Source organism: Rhipicephalus sanguineus, chromosome 2 (genome assembly GCF_013339695.2).
Source record: "Rhipicephalus sanguineus isolate Rsan-2018 chromosome 2, BIME_Rsan_1.4, whole genome shotgun sequence".
NCBI lineage: Eukaryota > Metazoa > Arthropoda > Arachnida > Ixodida > Ixodidae > Rhipicephalus > Rhipicephalus sanguineus.
The window spans coordinates 41,790,605-41,809,536 of record NC_051177.1 but is presented as its reverse complement, the minus strand read 5'-3'; the positions used below and the strand labels follow the sequence as shown (position 1 = coordinate 41,809,536).

Below are 18,932 nucleotides of genomic sequence, written 5' to 3'. Positions count from 1 at the left end.
AGCGTTGCTTTAAAGCGCGCGCTTCTAGCAATCTCGCGGGTGATACTACACACACTGAAGCACCTCCGAGCTCTGCGTGCCGTTAGCGTTAAATGGTGCATATAAATAACTCGCCATTGTCATGCTAAACAGCTGCTGGCGAGTGGCCGAGTCGTTTAAAGAAGCGCGCTGGGGAGCGATGGTTCGCAGGTTCGAATCCCGGTGGCGCGCTTCCGAAATTTCTTTATTTTTCTTTGTGGATTTTATTTATACATATACATATCCGGGACATGACGGCAACGGCGACGACAAAAACCCGCCGAGAGTGTCCATATAATTGCCATCGCAATAATATAGCGTGGTAGAAGAATAAATTTAATACCAACCAGGCGTCACACAATGCGAATTGCGTAACCAGTGGGTGGTTTAAAGCTTAATTCCCACCCATTACAAATGGATCAGCCATAATTCTTCATCGTCTTCAGCCGCAGCACCAAAAGAGTGCACATAATGCATTACAGATGGGTAGTGCGTGCCTCCCTTCTCCGCAGAATGATGGATAATGGAATAGTGGGTACCTCCCGTCTTCGCAAAATTATGATGATTTATGGCGCAGTGGGTGCCTTGCAACTGTACCTGCGGTAGTCGCACCAAGAGAGTTTACAAGAGGCTCCAGAAATGCCGCTCCTACAGCTTTCGCTGTGACTGTGCTACGTGTTCCGCGAAGGCATGGCGCTCTTTATTACTTCCCAGTGACCCTTATGTATTCGCCTGTGACGACTGGAATCCATGCGGTGTGCCTATTTTACCATGCACTTTCCTAGCTATGTGTATACTGATTTTGTTTAACCTTTGACAATTACTCCCAATTACTGTCAATTACTTTAGATCCACTATTTATTACTTTCAATCTATTCCTAATTATTCGTAGTTACATTAAATTCGCTCCTAATTACATTTCTATGCTTTAAGTGACGTTCGGTTCCTCGTATAACGTCATCGAATTTTCGGTAGTGTTGACGACGCCGGTGGCCACTTTTCCCGTTTGATGAGGCGTATAAGCCTTTCGCCTTAATATAATGGCTGCTAAGATCATGGTGAGCGTTCAAGTATGCGGCGCTACACACGCTGAGCCACAACTCATATCCAAGCCTCAAATAACAGCCGCCGGCACGCGCCAGCGTGCACCAGCGCGGAGAGACAAGCGGAGATACCAGTTACTCGTATATTCACGGCCGCGCCAGAAAGGGGCCCGTCGGACGCCCACCGATTAAAACCCCTCTACCGGAACGGCAAGAGCAGGGTGATTTGGTGGAGGTGCAATAAGGTACGGAAAAAACAGACATACAAAATACAGAAACGAAAGGACGGACTGTCCTCCCCATCCTTCTTGTGTGCGCGCTTTGTGCGCCCGTTAAAGTCATTAAAATAAACTCGCGAAGCCGTTTCAAGAAAGCAGACCAGCGTCGTAGCCAGAAATTTTTTTCGGTGTGTGTGTCGAGGGCGGGGAGGTGTTCAACCGTGTTTTATGTATGCTCGTGCGTGCGTGCGTGAACATATACATATGCTAAATTGAAAATATTCGAGGGGTTCGAACCCCTCCCCCACCCCCCCTATGCTACGCCAGTGAAGCAGACGCGGCAGTAATGAAATTACAGAAAGTAAACTATTTTTGCTGTAGTGAGTAATGTAATGAACTACTTCGTGCGAGCACTTTCAAGAAAATTGCTCATTACTTTCCCAAATACCTTTGTCTAAAATATGACACGTACGATTCCCTTATGGTCGTAGGCGTGCGCAAGGGGGGGGGGGGCAAGGGTGTGCGGCCGCCTCCCTAGTCACATAAGAGGAGAGGGGGGGGGGAATACATTGACTTACTAAGGAGGGGGAGCGCTGCGGTGAACCTTCGTCCATCAGCCTAAGCACGCCTACGCTTATGGCATATAAAATTGCCAAAAAAGAAAGAAAAATAAGACAAGTTAGTTAAAGGGGCCCTGCGAGACAAATTAAGCATGTCGTTTCCAACGCTTGCTCTGGTACTGTGGAATGCGCCGATATCGTTGCGCAAGCGGCAACGCCGAAAACGAAGCCGTTATAACTTTATTTCACCGGATAAACTACCTTAATTTCGGACTATATAGCGACACACATTTGTGTGTCGTTTTGTCATGTGGCAGTGACTACAAAGGCCGTACGCTTTGATGGGCTCGACGCGACAAGTACCATGTAATATTCATATGGTGGTAGCTAGGTCATATTACTGAGCCCTAAAAAGAATAAAACCCGTTTTTATGCTTTCTCAGAAACAATTCATTTCTGTTTCTAAGTGATGTACTTTGAAAACAACGGGCACGACGCTAGGTGCGCTGTGCAACTGGTAGGAATGGTAATCAAACGATAGTCTTCCGCGTTTTGCCTTTTGCGGCATCGGGCGACATGGGCCACACCGGCACCTGTGAAACACGCAACGCTCAGTTGGTCACAATTCGGTCACGCTGTTTCGTCCGGGCCCTGGGAGCCATCCTCGCGTTGCGCGGGGCTCAGCGTGGGGCAGGGCCCCTTTAAAGCAACTCAGACTACGGGAAGCGCCGTAGTGGAAGGCTCGGGATAATTTGGACCACGCTGGGTTCTTTAACGTGCACTAAATGGCACAGACTGGGGCTAGAGAGCCTTACGCCTCCATCGAAATGCGATCGCCGCGGCCGGGATCGAACCCACGCACTTCGGGTCAGCAGCCGGGCTCCGCTGGGCCACCATGGCGGCTAAAGACAAGTGAAAGTGAGTGCCAAACATCAACCGTGGGAACGAGGCAAGCCCGCAGAAAAGCCGCCAACCATCCGAACTCGACGCCTCGAATAACGTTGCTGTAACGCCATATACCACGAAACTCCAGAGTGTAAATCAAGTGCACATTAGCTAGCGCATGAATTATGAACGTTTGCTAAAGCAAGTTCGAAGTAATTTCATTAGCTTTGAAAAGTAACAATGACGTAATGACATTTCTTTCGGCCAGCTGCAGTTTGTAGTGTAATTTAAGTACATTTCAGAAAATTCTAGAAAAGTAATTAGCGCCGTAAAGTCGGGCTAGGGTTTTTACGGTAATGTAACTTTACTATTTATGAATAATTTTGCCATCTCTGTACTGAAGGAGAACGAACTTCAGGCACTTTCCATCATTCCGATACTGACTGAAGCACAGCGCCTGCAGCTCCCGTAGAGTTACTATATATGTTAGAGTTACTGAATATGCTCCCGTAGAGTGCATATATGTTACTGTACAGTAACTCTAAGCTTCCGTACACACTAGCGCCAATGCTACACCTAGCAGTTTTTGCAGGAAAATCGACCACGCCTGCTCCAACTCAAACACTGTACGCCCCCTGCTTTGGGAGATACCAGGAACACGCACAAAATTAAACAATAAGAAACAGTACGGCTTCGCGGAACTTGCTTCACGCGCCTTCAACACGTGACGTCAGTCAAGAACTCCGCTGACCCCTACATGCCCACGCACGTCCTTTGTTTAGCTTGATGGAGGGATTTTTTTTTTTCCTGTAAAATGTTTCTGCTTGTAATCGCGTCGAATCAACGATAAAATATTGTAAACTTATCTGGTCCGCCCACACTCCCAAGCATTAGAAACAAAGCTATCGAAAATGTCTCTCCGTCCACCACACGGCACACAATTTACGACCTCATGATATGAGAACTGAAAGAAACACCGGATAACTTCCTGCGCTATAGAGCACTGTCGAGTTAAAGTATATGCTTTCTAAAATTAGCGCACATACAGCAACTTTAGTGCACTGTACCCCACCCACAACGAGCCGTCATGGCCGCTACATTTTCGCCGCCAGTAGCTCCCAGCTGAAAATTAGATGGGACTGCTCTTCCTCGCTCGTCAGCCCAGCCAAGTCTACAAGGCGGTCCTGCGGTGTACACTGAGGACACAACGGGCCAAATAGTCGGCTGTAGGGGCCACATGCCCCTCACCATAGGCGTGCGCAGGGTTCCTCATTAGGGGGGGGGGCGAAGGTTCATCGCAGCGCCCCCCCCCACCCTACTAAGTCCATATATGGGGCAGATTTTGCGCCCCCCCCCCTCTTAGGTGACTAGAAGGGTCAATGTAGGGGGCAGATTTTGCGCCACCCCCCCCCCCCCGCTCTTAGATGATTAGGCGGGGCGGCCGCCCTCCCTGTGTGCACGCCTATGCCCCTCACGACGACCCGGACCAAAAAAAAAAGAGCTGTCGTTCCATCCTTTCTACGTTATCCCACCTTTATAACGCGATAACGCGATAGCGTTAAAGTGACCGTGTCACAGAAAATGCGGAGTCGGTGTCGGCGTCCGTGAGCGAAAAACCTCAGGGCAGCAGGGGGCTTGAGCTTCCTGGTTTACGGAGACGACCAGCCCCTTTCCTTTGTTTCCAACCTTCATCATCCTCAGCTTATCTTATGTCCACTGTAGGACGAAAGCCTCTCCCAGTGATCCTGTGCGAGCTGGCCATATTTTACACTTGCGAACAGCCCATCTGACCCTCGGCTATACGTCTCCCATCACTTGGTGTCCATTCCGTCGCTCTAACTTACGCAGTCCAGACCCGATATCCACGCCCAATATGCTCAACTGAAGAGCACTTCCGAAGCCTCTGCATACTCTCTTCAATGGGCTGCAGATGTGGCGTCTTTTCTTCGCCTCATTCATCTGCGACGATTACGCATCGGTATGTACTCGTGGCTCCGCTCTCAATATAGGCTGCGTGTTGCATGTCGCTGCTGCTGCTTACATACGCGAAGTTAGAACACCTCTTGCCCTGTCGAATTCCGCCATGTTGAAAGCGCTGATTAGCGGCTACGCCCTCTCCGATCTTTTCGTAACGCATACACAGGGGCGGCGCCAGGATTTCTTTACAAGGAAGGAAGAAAGGAGGGGGGGAGGGGGGGTGCAGGGAACTTATCTGCTGTATTAGCGTCTTGAATTGGACTGGTTCGTACATACTGATTTTGAACGAAGAAACAGCGCTAGAAGAGGACGAAGACGAGAGGACACATACACGGCGCTGACTAACAACCATATTTTACTACGTCTGCACGTCAAAACACACAAAAAAAACACAATCAGAAAACATATCGGGGAACAAGATATCGCTGTAATAATGCCAAATCACACTTTTGAAAGATGCGCTGTGTTTTGACTATGTTTGCCTGTGGGGCGGGGAGGGGGGGGGGCTGCCCCCCATGCCCTCTCTTAGCCGCCCCTGCGCTTACGACCAACAAGGTGTGTTTTTTAATGTGCTCTGAATAGAATTGGGAAGACCACCGACGTTTCCGCGAGGCACAGGGACTCGGCTTCGTCATAGCCCAGACGACGGGAAGGCTATTCCGTGCCGAAATGTCGCCTTAGCGCTGAGGCTTTCGCTCGCTCGCACACCGATAATTGCAATCTATACGTTCCAGTTACCCCTTTTTCTTGCTGGCTTGAGTTTCGGCGCGCTTGCTGCACGACGAGTATCGGTGGCCCATCGCACTTCGTGCACGCAACGACCGCTAGGGCGCGTCAGGCAGCGGCATGACCTCGAGTTACTTACGCTGTATACATGATGCATATACACTAGTCCTGCTTGTCCTGTATATAACGGGGCCTTGGGGCTCTATTCACGACCACGCAGGGCGCGGCGACGTCCACAGCTGTGGCCTGGATGGTGCTGCTAAGTGCCCTTAATTGGGCGGCAACCAGACCACACGGAAGCGCTACGTTTAATGACGGCGAGGTGTCGCGAAAATGTTGCACTATAATTCGGCAGGCTTAAATGAGCAAACAGGTGTGGCCAACATTGTAGCTGACATTAAGAGGAAAAAGTGCATCTGGGCAAGTCACGTCACGCGAAGGTCACTTAGAGCGACGGAATGGATGTCAAGAGATGGGAAACGAAGCTGAGGACGGCATGAGGGTTAGGCTAGGGTGATGAAATTAGGAGATGCACACGCATAAAATGGAATAGGCTCGCGCAGGAAAGGGCAAACTGGACATCACTGGAGGAGCCCTTCGTCCCGCAGTGGACATGGAATAGACTGATGATGATGGTGATGAAGTGAGCTCTGAGCTACTTTACTACGACAAGCAGCAGGCTCACAATGCCGATAACAACGTTGTTTCTTGTTTGGGCCATGAACATGTCTAATGAACGAATGAATTATTAATGAATTAATTTCATCACAGAGCCCAACTTTCAATCCTGACAGAAAATTGTGCGTAACGGGCTCCCGATTGAAATGCTCCGAAAAGATCGAGCTCAACAAAGCCCCACCTGCGGGTGTTTTGGCGTATACTTTATAAACATTCTGCGTGACAAAAAAGTAGAAGATCACCATGAACTCCTCTCGTGGTTACAACATCGTCTCGATCATAAGCGTGCGCAGGGTTCCCCCAACAGGGGAAAAAAGAGGGGGGGGGGGGGTCCTCATCTCAGCGCGTCCTTAACAATGGATGGAAAAATGAAAATGGAGCAATGACGTGTTTCTCAAATTGGCCTATCTTTGGTCCCTGGCTTTCCTGGAGTAAATACGGGAAGTAAAATGTTGTTGGAATGCATCAGGGGACTTCGGCCGCCATTATCGTCAAAAACATTCGCGGCCATAACCCTGCTACTTAATTAATGACGGGACAGGTCCGACTGAGTAAAAGTATGGGGAAGACTTCGGGCCCCGCCCCTAGGTGACCGGGGGGGGAAGGGGGGGGCGGTCCCCCTCCCCTCCCTACCCCCTCTTGCACACGCCGATTGTCTCGGTGGCGGTGGTGGTGGTTGTTCCAGCAGGCATCGTTTCGGCGAGGCACATGACGCCACACTCAATTTCTATATATACTTATATACAAAACCGATAAATCTGGACTGTGTCGATAAAGAAAATTGAATTCTGACGATCTTACGCGCCAAAACGACAATTTGATCACGAGGGACGCCGTAGTGAGGGTCTTCGAATTAATTCTGATCCCCTGAGCTTTTCTTTTGTTTGTTTGTTTTAACTTGCACCTAAACGTAAATGAACGGGTGTTTTGCATGCCCCCTCCCTCTACCGAGGAAAGAAAAAAAGACCGAGCTGTCATTTTAAGGATTTCCGTTTAAAGACCTCGCTCAAACACTGGCATAACGCCAGACCCGAGCCAAAGCGCAGTTCGTTAGCCTTGCTCACCGGAATTCAAACCATGCAACCTGCTCACCAGTGAAGCTCATACGTATGAACTTTTAGGGCTCATAAAAGTTCTTTCAATCATCACGCGTCTGTACAATAACGTTTGAACCTTAACTGTTTTTTCCCCCTCATTGAAAGCATTTTTCTTTTTCTTCAGAAGCAAAAAAGATAAGTTTCAGTCTACACTGTTTTATAGAGTAATGGATATTGTGACGTAGCTCGGAAATTTTCGAGGAAAATGGGCTTGACGTAAGGTTCCGAGAATAATTCGCGCGCTGCTAAAAACAATATCCGCTGCATACGTTTTTTTACAGCTATATTAAATGCGTTTTCTCTTTTTTTTAATTTATCCCACAACATATGGATGCCATACAGGCATACAAAAAACACAGGAAAAGGCATTAATGAAAACCAGAAGAAATGAAGCCAAGCAATGTTTAGGGGACGTTATTTGAACTGCTTCGAGTGTACTGCAGTAAATGTGATATAGAAGTGAAGAAAGTAAAGAGCATCGGGCGCGTTATCCGAAGGTTGCAGGTTCGGTCCCTGCCGGCGGCAAGTTATCGTTTCGTCCAATTTACTTTCTTCGCATCTATATCACATTTACTACAATACAATCGAAGCAGTAAAATTAACGTCCCCTAAACTTTGCTTGGCTTCATTATCTGCTGTTTTTCGTTAAGGCTGTGTGAAACAAAGAAACGAGCCCTCAAAATTCCCTTCTTTCGTACAAAAAGGGGTAGTAACATCATTCCAATTGTAATCTCTTTTGCGCTAATTGAAGGTTTCAGTACATCTGAACCCGCGATAACATAGTCACAAGCCGTGGAATGGGACGAATAATTTAAAAGAGCGAGTGGCGTAACTCACGGGGGACCAGGGGGGTCCTGACCCCCCCTCCCCTTGTGTTCTTTCAAACGTCATATTTCAATTTCTTGAGAGTTAAGCATAATAATGATAATAATTGTTGGGGTTTAGCGTCCTCTTTAAGGTGCACCTAAGTCTAAGCACACGGGCCTCAAGCATTTTCGCCTCCACCGAAAATGCAGCCGCCGCGGCCAGGATTCGATCCCGCGACCTTCGGGTCAGCAGTCGAGCGCCATAACCACTAGACCACCGTGGCGGGGCGGGAGTTAAGCATAGCACACGCTCTACGTAAAACAAACTCTAGAATGAGCAGAAACCAAGTACACAAGTGTAGCTGCTTGTCGTTTCAAAAAGCACTGTAGAGAACGAGTTTTCGAAATGCTACGGGTTACTTCTGACGGGCCGCAAATGTTTGTTATGCTGGGCTCTGAAATGCAAAGTAAAGAAATAGTCCCGATCATCTGCCCTTACTTATGTCGACGATTTGTTGGAAGCCATTTACAATGAAGTATAAATGCGATTGCTCGACTATGATCGTATTTGTAAAAAATAACACCGGTGAACATAAAAATGATTTACGAGACAGCTTCTCGGGCTATATCGCGGGCGCTATTTCTAACAGGCAAACATGCTTGAGGCTACCTACGAGTTACGATTAGGAGCTAACTTTGCCATGCAACGTACATTTATACTATTGGCTGCTCATTGCGCTTTTTCTTGATCCGGCGCCGACGCTCATGGCCGTTTTTTTTTTAAAATTTTATGTGAAATAATAATTTTAATTTTTATTTCATTAAAGAGAAAGCATATTTATAAAAACAAAATGGCCGCCATTGCAGGATGTATGTTCCCCGTTGTGATTTTTCTGAATTTACGCCACTGAAAAGAACACCGATTTAACGGCCAGTTTCGAAGCCATCATTACTGTGTCGTGATGTCACATGACGCAGAAGGTGGTCACGTATGGGCGGGACTATGCGACGTTTTGGCACTCGCCTCCCTCACAACCAACTCCTGCTTCATGACGGCACTACGCCAGACGTGCGCACAAAGGGGACCGACCCCTTCCCGAACCACATGAGGGGGGGGGGGGGCAAAGTCTGCCCCATACATTCAGTCGGACAGACCTGTCCCCGTCATTGTTTAAAGAGTAGAGTGATGTCCACGCAGGCTTTTGACGATGATGGCGGCCGAAGGCCCCTGATGTTGCATTGCAAGAACTGTTTACTTCCCATTTTTACTCTCGGAAAGCCAGGAACCAAACGCAGGCAAAGTCGAAAAGCACGCCATCGCTTCATTAACATTTTTTCATCCATTGTTAAGCAGGTTGTTTTTTGGACCAGACCAAGAGGTGGGGGGAATCGTGTCTGCGCCGAAACTTTGGCCCCACCCCAGATGAGAAACCCTGCACACACCCACGGTCAGGCCACGACACAGTAACATCATTAAAATGGCTGCAGAAAATCTCGTACATTAAATTATTTAGGCGGCTATATATTGCCGCGCGTGCTTCGGATGAAGCTATACTTTCAGTGACTAACTGCGCAGTGTTCTTTACCCTGTTTTCTGGGCTTTCATCATCGGGACGATGTTTTTTTTTTTTTTTTTAAAGGGGGAATAATGCCGCGCGTATGTGCCAGTAGCGTCGACAATGAAGCAGCGCGAGGACACTGGCCCCAGTGCAAGGACGAAGAAGACGTTGTTGTCATTTCAGCTACTGATAAAGCGTATTTGTTGGTCGTTCTCCTTTTGATCGTCGATCCCGCGTCGTTACAATATACATGAAGCGTGTTGGTGATATTTTGAGGGTATCTAATTCATATAAAGCACAAAAAAGGTTGAAAATTCCCTGACAGAATTCCATCAACTTCGAGCAACGACGTGTTAATGTTTACAGGTGGTTGGTAGAGTGCGGCCCCACTTCTGGCGCCTCAGTCGTTTTACCCTTTGCTACACTGACCTCACCGTAGAAGAGCGCGCCCGCGCTATGGTGGCGCCATCTCTTAGCACGGGGATAACATGATGGCGTCGCGGCACGCATTTGCGCTGTGCGCCAAATTGAACGCCTGCGGAGAGCACGTGGCGGAGAGTGAACTGCTGGGCTTTTGTCCAGTGCAGTTTAGGCGGACAGCCAGCTCTTAATCGGCAAAGTTTGCGCGACTTCTTGAGAATAACGGAGCGAGCCGAGAAATACGAAAAATCTTAGCGGATTTTCCATGATGTCACTCGAAACAAAGGCGTCCGCAGAACCTTTTGCAGAGGGGTGCATCCAGCCATAGGCGTGCGCAGGGTTCCCCTTCAGGGGGGGGGGGGGGGGGCGTAGGTTCGTCGCAGCGCCCCCCCCCCTCAAAATTATGTCAATGTGATTGCGCCCCCCCCCCCCCCGATCCCTATTATGTCAATGTGTGGGGCTGACTTTGCGGCCCCCTTTTAGGTGAATAGGGGGGGGGGGCGGCCGGCCCCCCTGGCCCCCTGTGCGCACGCCTATGCATCCAGCACCCTGGCAGCTTATCTTTCTCTGCTGTGACATCACCGGCAAGATTAGTCACTAGTGTGTAACGTGCAAAGTTGGCTGGAAATTCTGAAGGCTGTTTCACACGGATATGCGGGACCTGAGTGTGCAAATCAAGCTGTGCAGCGTATTGCTACTGCATAGAAAAATATCTTAAATTCCATGGGGGGGGGGGGGGGGGGGCATTTAATTAGGAGGCAGCCGAACCCATGATCCCCTCCCCCCCCCCCCATTCCCCCCATCCTCCCTCCGGACGCCCATGCCTTTGTCCCTCACCTATGAGCACCAAGGTCGCGCGTCACCACCGCCGAGAAGTTGCAAAGACAAGGCTGGCCGCAGCACACTCCTCAGGGATAGAGGAGTCCACAACCAAAAAGGAAAAAAAAAAAAAAGATGGCACCTCCGCCCACAGAACCGCGGTGCCTGCCCTTAACTTGTGAACGACAGTCGTGTTGGCTGGTTCCCGCTAGAACCTTCAGTGCCTTTTCTCGGCTAGTGTAAATACTATGCATAACAGTTAAAGGTTCATCGTCACTACCTAAAACATTAACTTTAGCTGAGCAGCGATGTCAGAATCCCTAACGAAATTTAGCAGGGCGCTCAAGTTTCTGACGAAAACGTGGTTCTGTATGAGCAAAGACAGCTATGAAACGCCCACTAAACCTTGACGTCACGAAAATGGGTAAGTGCTATTGGCAAAGCACTCATGCAAATTCTCTGTGGGAGGAGCTGACATTTTTTTTTGTTATTCGGTTGTAACTGAGTGTGGAAATGCCCCCCATACCCACAAGGAGCTCCAATGGGCTGCACTGCCTGAAGATGGCGGCTTGACGCTGTGGTGGTCACATGATGCATTCTCCTTTGTACTAATACTGGGGAGACGGATATTTCACCATTGTGATTACTCCTTTAGCAGAAGTGCCAGCGATAGTGAAGATGAAGCAGGTGATTGTGTGGCATGCATGATTCAGTTAAAAAGCTTTTAATGAAAAGGACAGCATTTGTTTTGTAATGGTGGGCAATCACGGAGGATTACAATGCATTTCATAAAGCTCAGAGTCTGAAAACTAGGCCAAATGTCCCAATCCTGTGTGAAGGTCACACCACGTGATAGTAACAAAAAGAAAAGCACTGTCCTTACACGAGACTGTATGATAGTTGCAAAGTGCTGTCCCACAAGTTCATTAAACATAGGCAATAATGTACCGATAGAAGAAAAAAAGAAAATGGGAGACTTGCCTTAGGTTCCACAATCTTGATGACCACCTTCTGGTGTTGGATATTACGGCTGTCCACTGAGACTTGAACAACCAGCCGATCGAACTGATGTAATGTGATGTCCCCAAACGACTGTGTACATGCCTGCAACCAAGAAAAAGCCCCCTCTTATAGTAAGCAGAGTGCTGCACGTCTCAAGTTTTCCTGTTTAAACACGCCACATGATTTGGGTTTTTGCATGCGATAACAGGACCATCTAACAGTCCACACGAGGCACTCTTAATATATGTGTTAAATACTAATGACAAAATGGTGTGGCTAGCGCAAGTTCATTTATGGCTCATTCCCATCGGAGCCACGAGTATCTGGCACAGTGCAGAATCGCCTGCTGCCAAAATGCTCAATTATTCACTTAGCTTGTTCTCCACGTTGCCAAAGCTGATGCCAGCTTTTGAAATACTATAAGAGCAAACAAAATGTGCAATACCTTACTACCATAGCGTAATCTACCAACTACGCGTCGACTTGCAGGACTACACAAAATTAGCCCCTCTCTACATTTTGTTCAGTTTTCCATGCCTAATTTCAGTTTAGTACATGCTTTCATTTTCTCATGCAACTTTGTTTTTCAGGGCACAATCTCTGTGCTTGATGTGGTCCTCATCATACATAACTTTGTAATTTTTCACAGTTTCGGTTAACACCTCCCTGAGATCAAATGTGGTAGGTGCAATTTACAGAGTGCAACAAGAGGTGACTCTCACTAGCTCAAGTGATGATTGTGTTGTATTGCACAGCGAGGCCCTGGCAAAAGAACTCAGCCTGGAAAACAAACGACGCTGAGAGTACCTCTTCAGTGGAATTCACCGTCACCATATTGTTCCGGGCCCCGCCCTAAATGCTGAACATCTGAATGTGAATAAGCCTTCACTTCTACAGCTACAGTGGTGGTGCTACGATAAAGTGCAATTAAGCCACATTTGAAGAATAAAAAAAAGTATGTCTTCGTGCAGCTGCATATCATCAACATCATTATCACCCACCTCTTCATCATATTTCCAGCCCTCTTCTTTGAGAAACAAAGTGGTTTCCAGACCAAAACGAGGCATCAAAACCTGCACAGCATTCTCACGGACAAACAACACGTATCCTTCCTCATCAACCACTTTGTCTTGGAAGAACGCCTGCAGAAGAAAAAGAAAGGGATCAAGGATGCACGATTAACCAAAGCCTGCTGGAACCGGTGGTCTAGAAAGGGCGAACTGGAAATGCAAATTCTACATTGGTACGGCAATACACAGGTTGCTGTGGCACCCAGCAACTATGTGAAAATGCTTAGGTACTATAGTTTCAAATACTACACATTAATTTCTTCGCACACACAGCAAGCACAGTGAAATCCTGCTATAAAATATGTTCTCAGTTGCCTTTTGCTAGCTGCAACATCTTCCTTGCAATGTCCCTGGGCAAAACCCATACATGATAAGTCTACAGGCCTCACACACACAAGACCTTGCTACTAGTTAGTATATGGAATCCACAAACAGCAGCTATGCCGTGATGCAATCCTCATTATTGTGTTGGAAAGGCAGTAGATATAGCCCATAAAGCCGACAAAAGCTGACTGAATGTTACTGTCAATTGCATTAATGCCAACAACGTTGCTGATACGAACTTCAATCTTGAATTAGCACAAGTAATTAAGGTGATGTTTATGGAATTAAGCCAAATTAATGTGATAACTAGGCTAACCTGTCTCTTATGTTTCAGAGGTTCTGTGAACCTTATACATTCTTGTTCTGCATCTACGATCCCATGACAATTGCTATGATGACGTTTTACAGTATTTACTGAGTAAAAAAGATTAATAATGGTGGTGTAAAATTAATGGGGTAAACGGTACCTGGGTGTAAAGGGCCACTGACGCTCGGCCAGCATACTGTGCCATATTGTGGCGATAGTTGAGGTTATTGCACAGCTCCTGCAAACAAGGTGGCAAAAGAAAAACAATACAATAGTTGAAACACAGATATCCTTGGACGTTGGTGCAAAGGGTGAAGTGAGATCGGCTTATAATTACTATACGAGAGGCTTGACATTGACATCTTAATATTCTCATCATTTGGTCATTTAGGGGGTCACTTATCACATGAACATCTTATCCTCACTATTCAAACACTCGTGAAAGCTTTTATTTAGAACACAGGCTGCTGAACAGTCGTCAATAAATATCAGCATTAGTAGTTGCCACACAGGTCCATCCTTTCTGGCAAAGCAGGAAAAGTATTAAGTTGTATGTTTCAGTCAGTGCAAATGAGAACAATGCATTGCTGCTTAAGCTACTAAACACCAATGAACACAGTGGCTTGTCATGGTTAGAAAAAGCATTTTAGCTATTTCTTACCTGACACTTGTCTTTGTGGACGAGTTCTGGATAAGTTCCTTCTGCCCCAACACAAACAGCAAGCAGTCGATGTACCATTAGGTCGGCATACCTACCAAAATATAAAAAATTGACTGATGGAAAGCACAACACAATTGAAGCCCTTGGCATAATGAACGTGGATGGGAAATTAGAAAATACGAGGTAGATATAAAATGTTCATTGGTGATGGCATCAGCCAGTAATAAAGACAAGCTTTAAAGAAAAATATGACTTGAGGTGTATTTTTCAACTTTAGATTCAATTTTGTTATGCCGTGCCATGCTTGTGCCATCCCAAGCAAAACCTATTAACTATACTTTAAAATAAAGCATTTGTCCCAGCAACGAGCATTCCAGTGCAACGCTGCCTTCCTTACTGCACCTCCGAATGGGCGACGTGAAGTGGGTGTAGTAAGGCAAGGCCAGGCCATAGTGGAAGAAGTCCTCCAGGGCCACGCAGCCGCTGGAGAAATAGAGCGCCCGTGCCATGCATCGCGTCGCCACCATGCGCAGCATCACGTTGAAGTAGGGACTGTCTGGCAGGACGGCCTTGTCTAACGACTCTGCCAGGTGAAGCCCACTGTCCACTTTCAGATCAAAGCCCTGCCAAAGAAACGCAATTGTCGACATCAGTGTCAGCCTAGTGAAGTTCATTACAAGGAAAAAGAAAGTCCTTTCTTAGATGTCTTCAATTATAACTGTCCTTGAGTTGACTGAACTCCCTTGTGAAAAACTAAAAGCTTGACTGCACTACTTATGAACCTTATCTAGTACAGGGCGAGGATGATTAACTAACAGTCTCCCAAAGCAAACTTTAGAATCCACACCACGTAACGATTCTTGATGCATCATTATGAGAGGTAACAGAGTAAAAAAAGCGTATGAGCCTGCATGAATTCAACCATTTGCATATGGCCAGCCTAATGTATTTGGGTAACACCAGTGCTGATGCCTGCTGCATTAATTCACATTATAGTGCCCACTGTGTCGGCTGCTTTTAGCTGTCAAAGTACCAACTGAAGGTAATCAAGGGTACTCTAGTGCTTACCGCTCAATCACTACTGAACCTTTTGATGATCTTACCATTGTTTTTGTGTGTCGTCGCCAGTTTGCACTAGGCAAAGCCTTCGTGACTGCCTGTATCAGCCACGACAATAGGAAATGAATCAAAGGAAAAGAATCTTTGCGTGGTATGGCCCTAGGAAGTGGCAACGGGTAAGCATGCTTGGTTATGCGAGAGCTTCGTTGAGAACAGGGAGGCGACTTGCCTTGGACAAGCCGGCCTTTACAAGAGGCTCCAGGTTCGCCGGTGCGGGTGACGGATGCCGTCTGAGTAACGCACACTCTGGGAACTCCTGGAAGATGTGCTTGGCCACAGAGCTATTGGCCAGCAACATGAACTCCTCCACCATTGAGTTTGTCTCCCTGGAAGTTTCAGCCATGGATTACATGACTTTATTGTTCAGCAAGGGACTCCCTCATAAACAGCCCTGGAGTGGTACTCTTCATGAGTGCACTAAGTTGACTGTCAATTTCAGCGCAGCATGACTGGATGTGACTCAGTGTTGGCGGAATGATTAGTGCCCTTTTGTGGGCTCTCGAGCACACTCTAAAATCAGGTCACACTAAGTATAACTAAGTAGACTGTCCAATCAGCTTACGCTGAAACGGACGGTCCACTTACTGGAGGATTGCAGAATACCTCTCCTGGAGCTCAGACACCAGCACTAAAGAATTACAACACATTTTACAAAGTGGAGTACTATCAGCTGAAGAACAATCCAGAGACTTGCATTCAAGGGACACTAAAGAGAAGAACAATTTTTATCGTATTAGTAATTACTTTTTTACGATACCAAAATCAATACGTCTAATGCGGGAAGACGCTTGGTAAGCGAGAAAACAAACAAAAAGAAAATGAGGCTGGCGACGTCATAGGTTTCCACGGCATTTACTAGGGCCTATGTAGTTCTTAATTGCTAAAAATGAAGCCTATTGTCTTCTGAGGGATCCAGAGACAACATACCAAGTTTGAAGAAATTTCATTGGGTTAATGTGGCCAAATTGCGAAAAAACACTTGATGTGATGTCACCATCAGAGATTTCGGCAGAAAATTTAAAAATTGAAATTTTTGACATTGATCTTCTCATCTACTTGTAAATCTATAGTAGTGAAGTTAACGACACTATGGTTTTCAGAGAATATTTCATCAGTCTAAACAAATTTACTGTTTCATTTTAGTGTCCTTTTAAGATGTAGTACTTTGACGAAATGTAACAGATTGCAACTTGTAACGGCATAAATTTATAAGGCAGCTTGCAATCAGTGGTTACCAAGAAAAAGATATATAGTGTTTCATTTGTTTCTCTTCCAACGCACCATAAGAAATATAAAACCTGCATTTAGGTTTTGACATGCAACCACATGGACAATTACCAGCTCAAACCATACACTAACAATGTAATCTTTTGAACTTGAAGGGGACTAAAAAAATACACCGACAAGAAGAGGCCTTTTTTTTTATAGGAAAGTCGGACATTGCGATTTTGTGAGAAGCACCATTTGACAAGAAACGAGCAAGTGATGTTTTAGTGTAGTGAATAAGAAAAAAATACCACTCACAAAACCTGTTTCGTCTGGACGTCAATGGGATCGTGAGTCTCAGAATCCACATGAAACCTGACCTCTGTCGAGGCAAGAGTAAGTGCACTGAAAAAGATTTTTAAAAAGTTTTTTGAAGCAAGTTCACAAGGCAATGCCTATGAAACAAGGCAAAGTAACACTCGAAAGTCAGTACACACAACATTTTCACTTTCAGCAGCAACAGTTCCTCCTCCAAGAGCCACCATTAGCTCTTATCCATGCAACATGACTTTGCATTGCATGCATTGCAAGCTTATATATGTTCAAGAGACTAGTGTAGATCAGGCTACACGGGAAAATAACATGGGAACTGCACAATGTACAGGGCAAATAGCTTAATTCCAGGAAGCTGTAACAAGGCATTCAAAGGGAAAGTGTAAGTGTTGGTAACAGGCTTTCCACAGCTTCCAAGAAGAATGAGGCGAAACCTGAGCACAACTGCATAGGTTTCCCTGAAGGGCTACGCTAGCCTAATATTGAAGGCCCTTGCTGTGGATGAGAAGAGCACACATGCAGCTGACTGCCCTGGAGCTTTATTAGTTACACACCACTCAAACACATATGAACCTTTAACTAATTGAATGATTATTTGATTGATCAGTCAGTCGTTAAAGCAATCAATCAATCAATCAATCAATCAATCAATCAATCAATCAGTCAATCAATCAATCAATCAATCAGTTTTAAGGCCTCGAAGCAACATGGCTAACACAGGCTTACAGCTGTTTACCACAACAAACCTAACTGCTACAGAACACAATACAAAAAACCACAACAAATTGGTAGATAAGAGCAAAAGCCTTTTTGCATTTGTCCCCAGTCATAATAAGGAATTACGAGAGGGCAGGAATAGAATCCACAACCTTATGCTAGCCAACACATCACTGTAACCAGTGAGCTACAATTGTGGTTGAATATATGGGAAGACGTGAGGCATTCACTTTCCCACATATTTTACTGCTTTTTGCTCTCCGATGGGCAACCACAGCCGCTGTCGTTCTTGCGGGCCTCTTCTTCTCTCGCGCTAGGCTCGAACGTGTGGAGCAGCTGAGGCGCAACTTCGTCGTCTTCTCTCGCTCTGACGGTTCGCCATAGGGGCCCCCCCTCCAGCAAGGTAGCCAGTGTGCAAAGGAGCGATCCTTAGAGTAGCTGGTGGTTTCTGCTGTTGCGAAGCGTGTTCGTCTGGTGTTGGCAGATGGCTTGTCGTCTGCGAGGACGGCGTCGGTGTCGATGAAGGTCGGCTTAATGCGGTCAATGGAGACACTGTCTTTGCGTCCATTAAGCAGCAGGACAAAATGCTTGGGGCAACGCTTGATGACTTTAAAGGGTCCGTTGTAAGGCGGCTGTAGTGGTGGTCTGATTGCATCGTGCCTTACGAAGACGTGTGTGCAATCCCGGAGAGCACGATTGACGAAACTTGGGCGTGAGTGTTGACGTGGTGGTATAGGAGACATGTCTCTCATGGCATTCCTGAGGCGACTGGCATAATCAGCAACGTCCAATGGTGGTACTAGAGACGCGTCAAAAAACTGGCCAGGAAACCTTGAGGTCATGCCAAAAACGAGCTCAGCTGAAAAGAAGGACGCGTCTGTACATGTCGGGCTGCGAAGGGAGAGGAGGATGAGCGGCAGTCGCTCCGTCCAGGGTATCAATGATCGTGAGGCCATGAGCGAGGCTTTGAGTTGGCGGTGAAACCGCTCAACCATGTCATTCGACAGGGTGGTAGGCTGTCGTCTTGATGTGGTTGACACCAAGCATGCGGGACAAAGTCCGGAAGAGCGCGAAGTCAAATTGATGACCTCGATTCGTTGTGATGGTCTTGGGAACTCCGTAGCGGCTTATCCACACGGTAATGAGTCCGTGGGCAACTGACTCTGCCGTGATGTTAGTGAGCGGTAGTGCCTCAGGCCACCACGTGAACCGGTCTACACACGTTAATATATGCCGGCTGTTTTCCGATGGGGGCAAAGGGCCTACGAGGTCCAGGTGCACGTGACTGAACCGCAAGTCAGGAGGTGTGAAGGTACCCACTGGGCTGACTGTGTGGCGCTGGACTTCAGTTTGCTGGCACTTGAGACAAGCACGTGTCCAGCGGCGG

At 46.9% G+C, this 18,932-nt stretch overlaps 1 protein-coding gene across 1 annotated transcript in view; it reads right to left on the bottom strand.

The window, feature by feature from the left end:
- The window catches only part of LOC119382817 (exosome complex exonuclease RRP44), a 39,757-nt gene that overhangs the window by 5,573 nt on the left and 15,252 nt on the right, over positions 1-18,932 (bottom strand). Inside the window, exons 15-21 of the mRNA XM_037650678.2 lie at positions 16,814-16,900; positions 15,459-15,615; positions 14,573-14,793; positions 14,171-14,261; positions 13,670-13,747; positions 12,810-12,950; positions 11,788-11,910 (exon numbers count right to left, since the gene is read on the bottom strand). Coding sequence (XP_037506606.1) covers positions 11,788-11,910; positions 12,810-12,950; positions 13,670-13,747; positions 14,171-14,261; positions 14,573-14,793; positions 15,459-15,615; positions 16,814-16,900 — 898 coding nt within the window. The remainder of the gene's footprint in view (positions 1-11,787; positions 11,911-12,809; positions 12,951-13,669; positions 13,748-14,170; positions 14,262-14,572; positions 14,794-15,458; positions 15,616-16,813; positions 16,901-18,932) is intronic.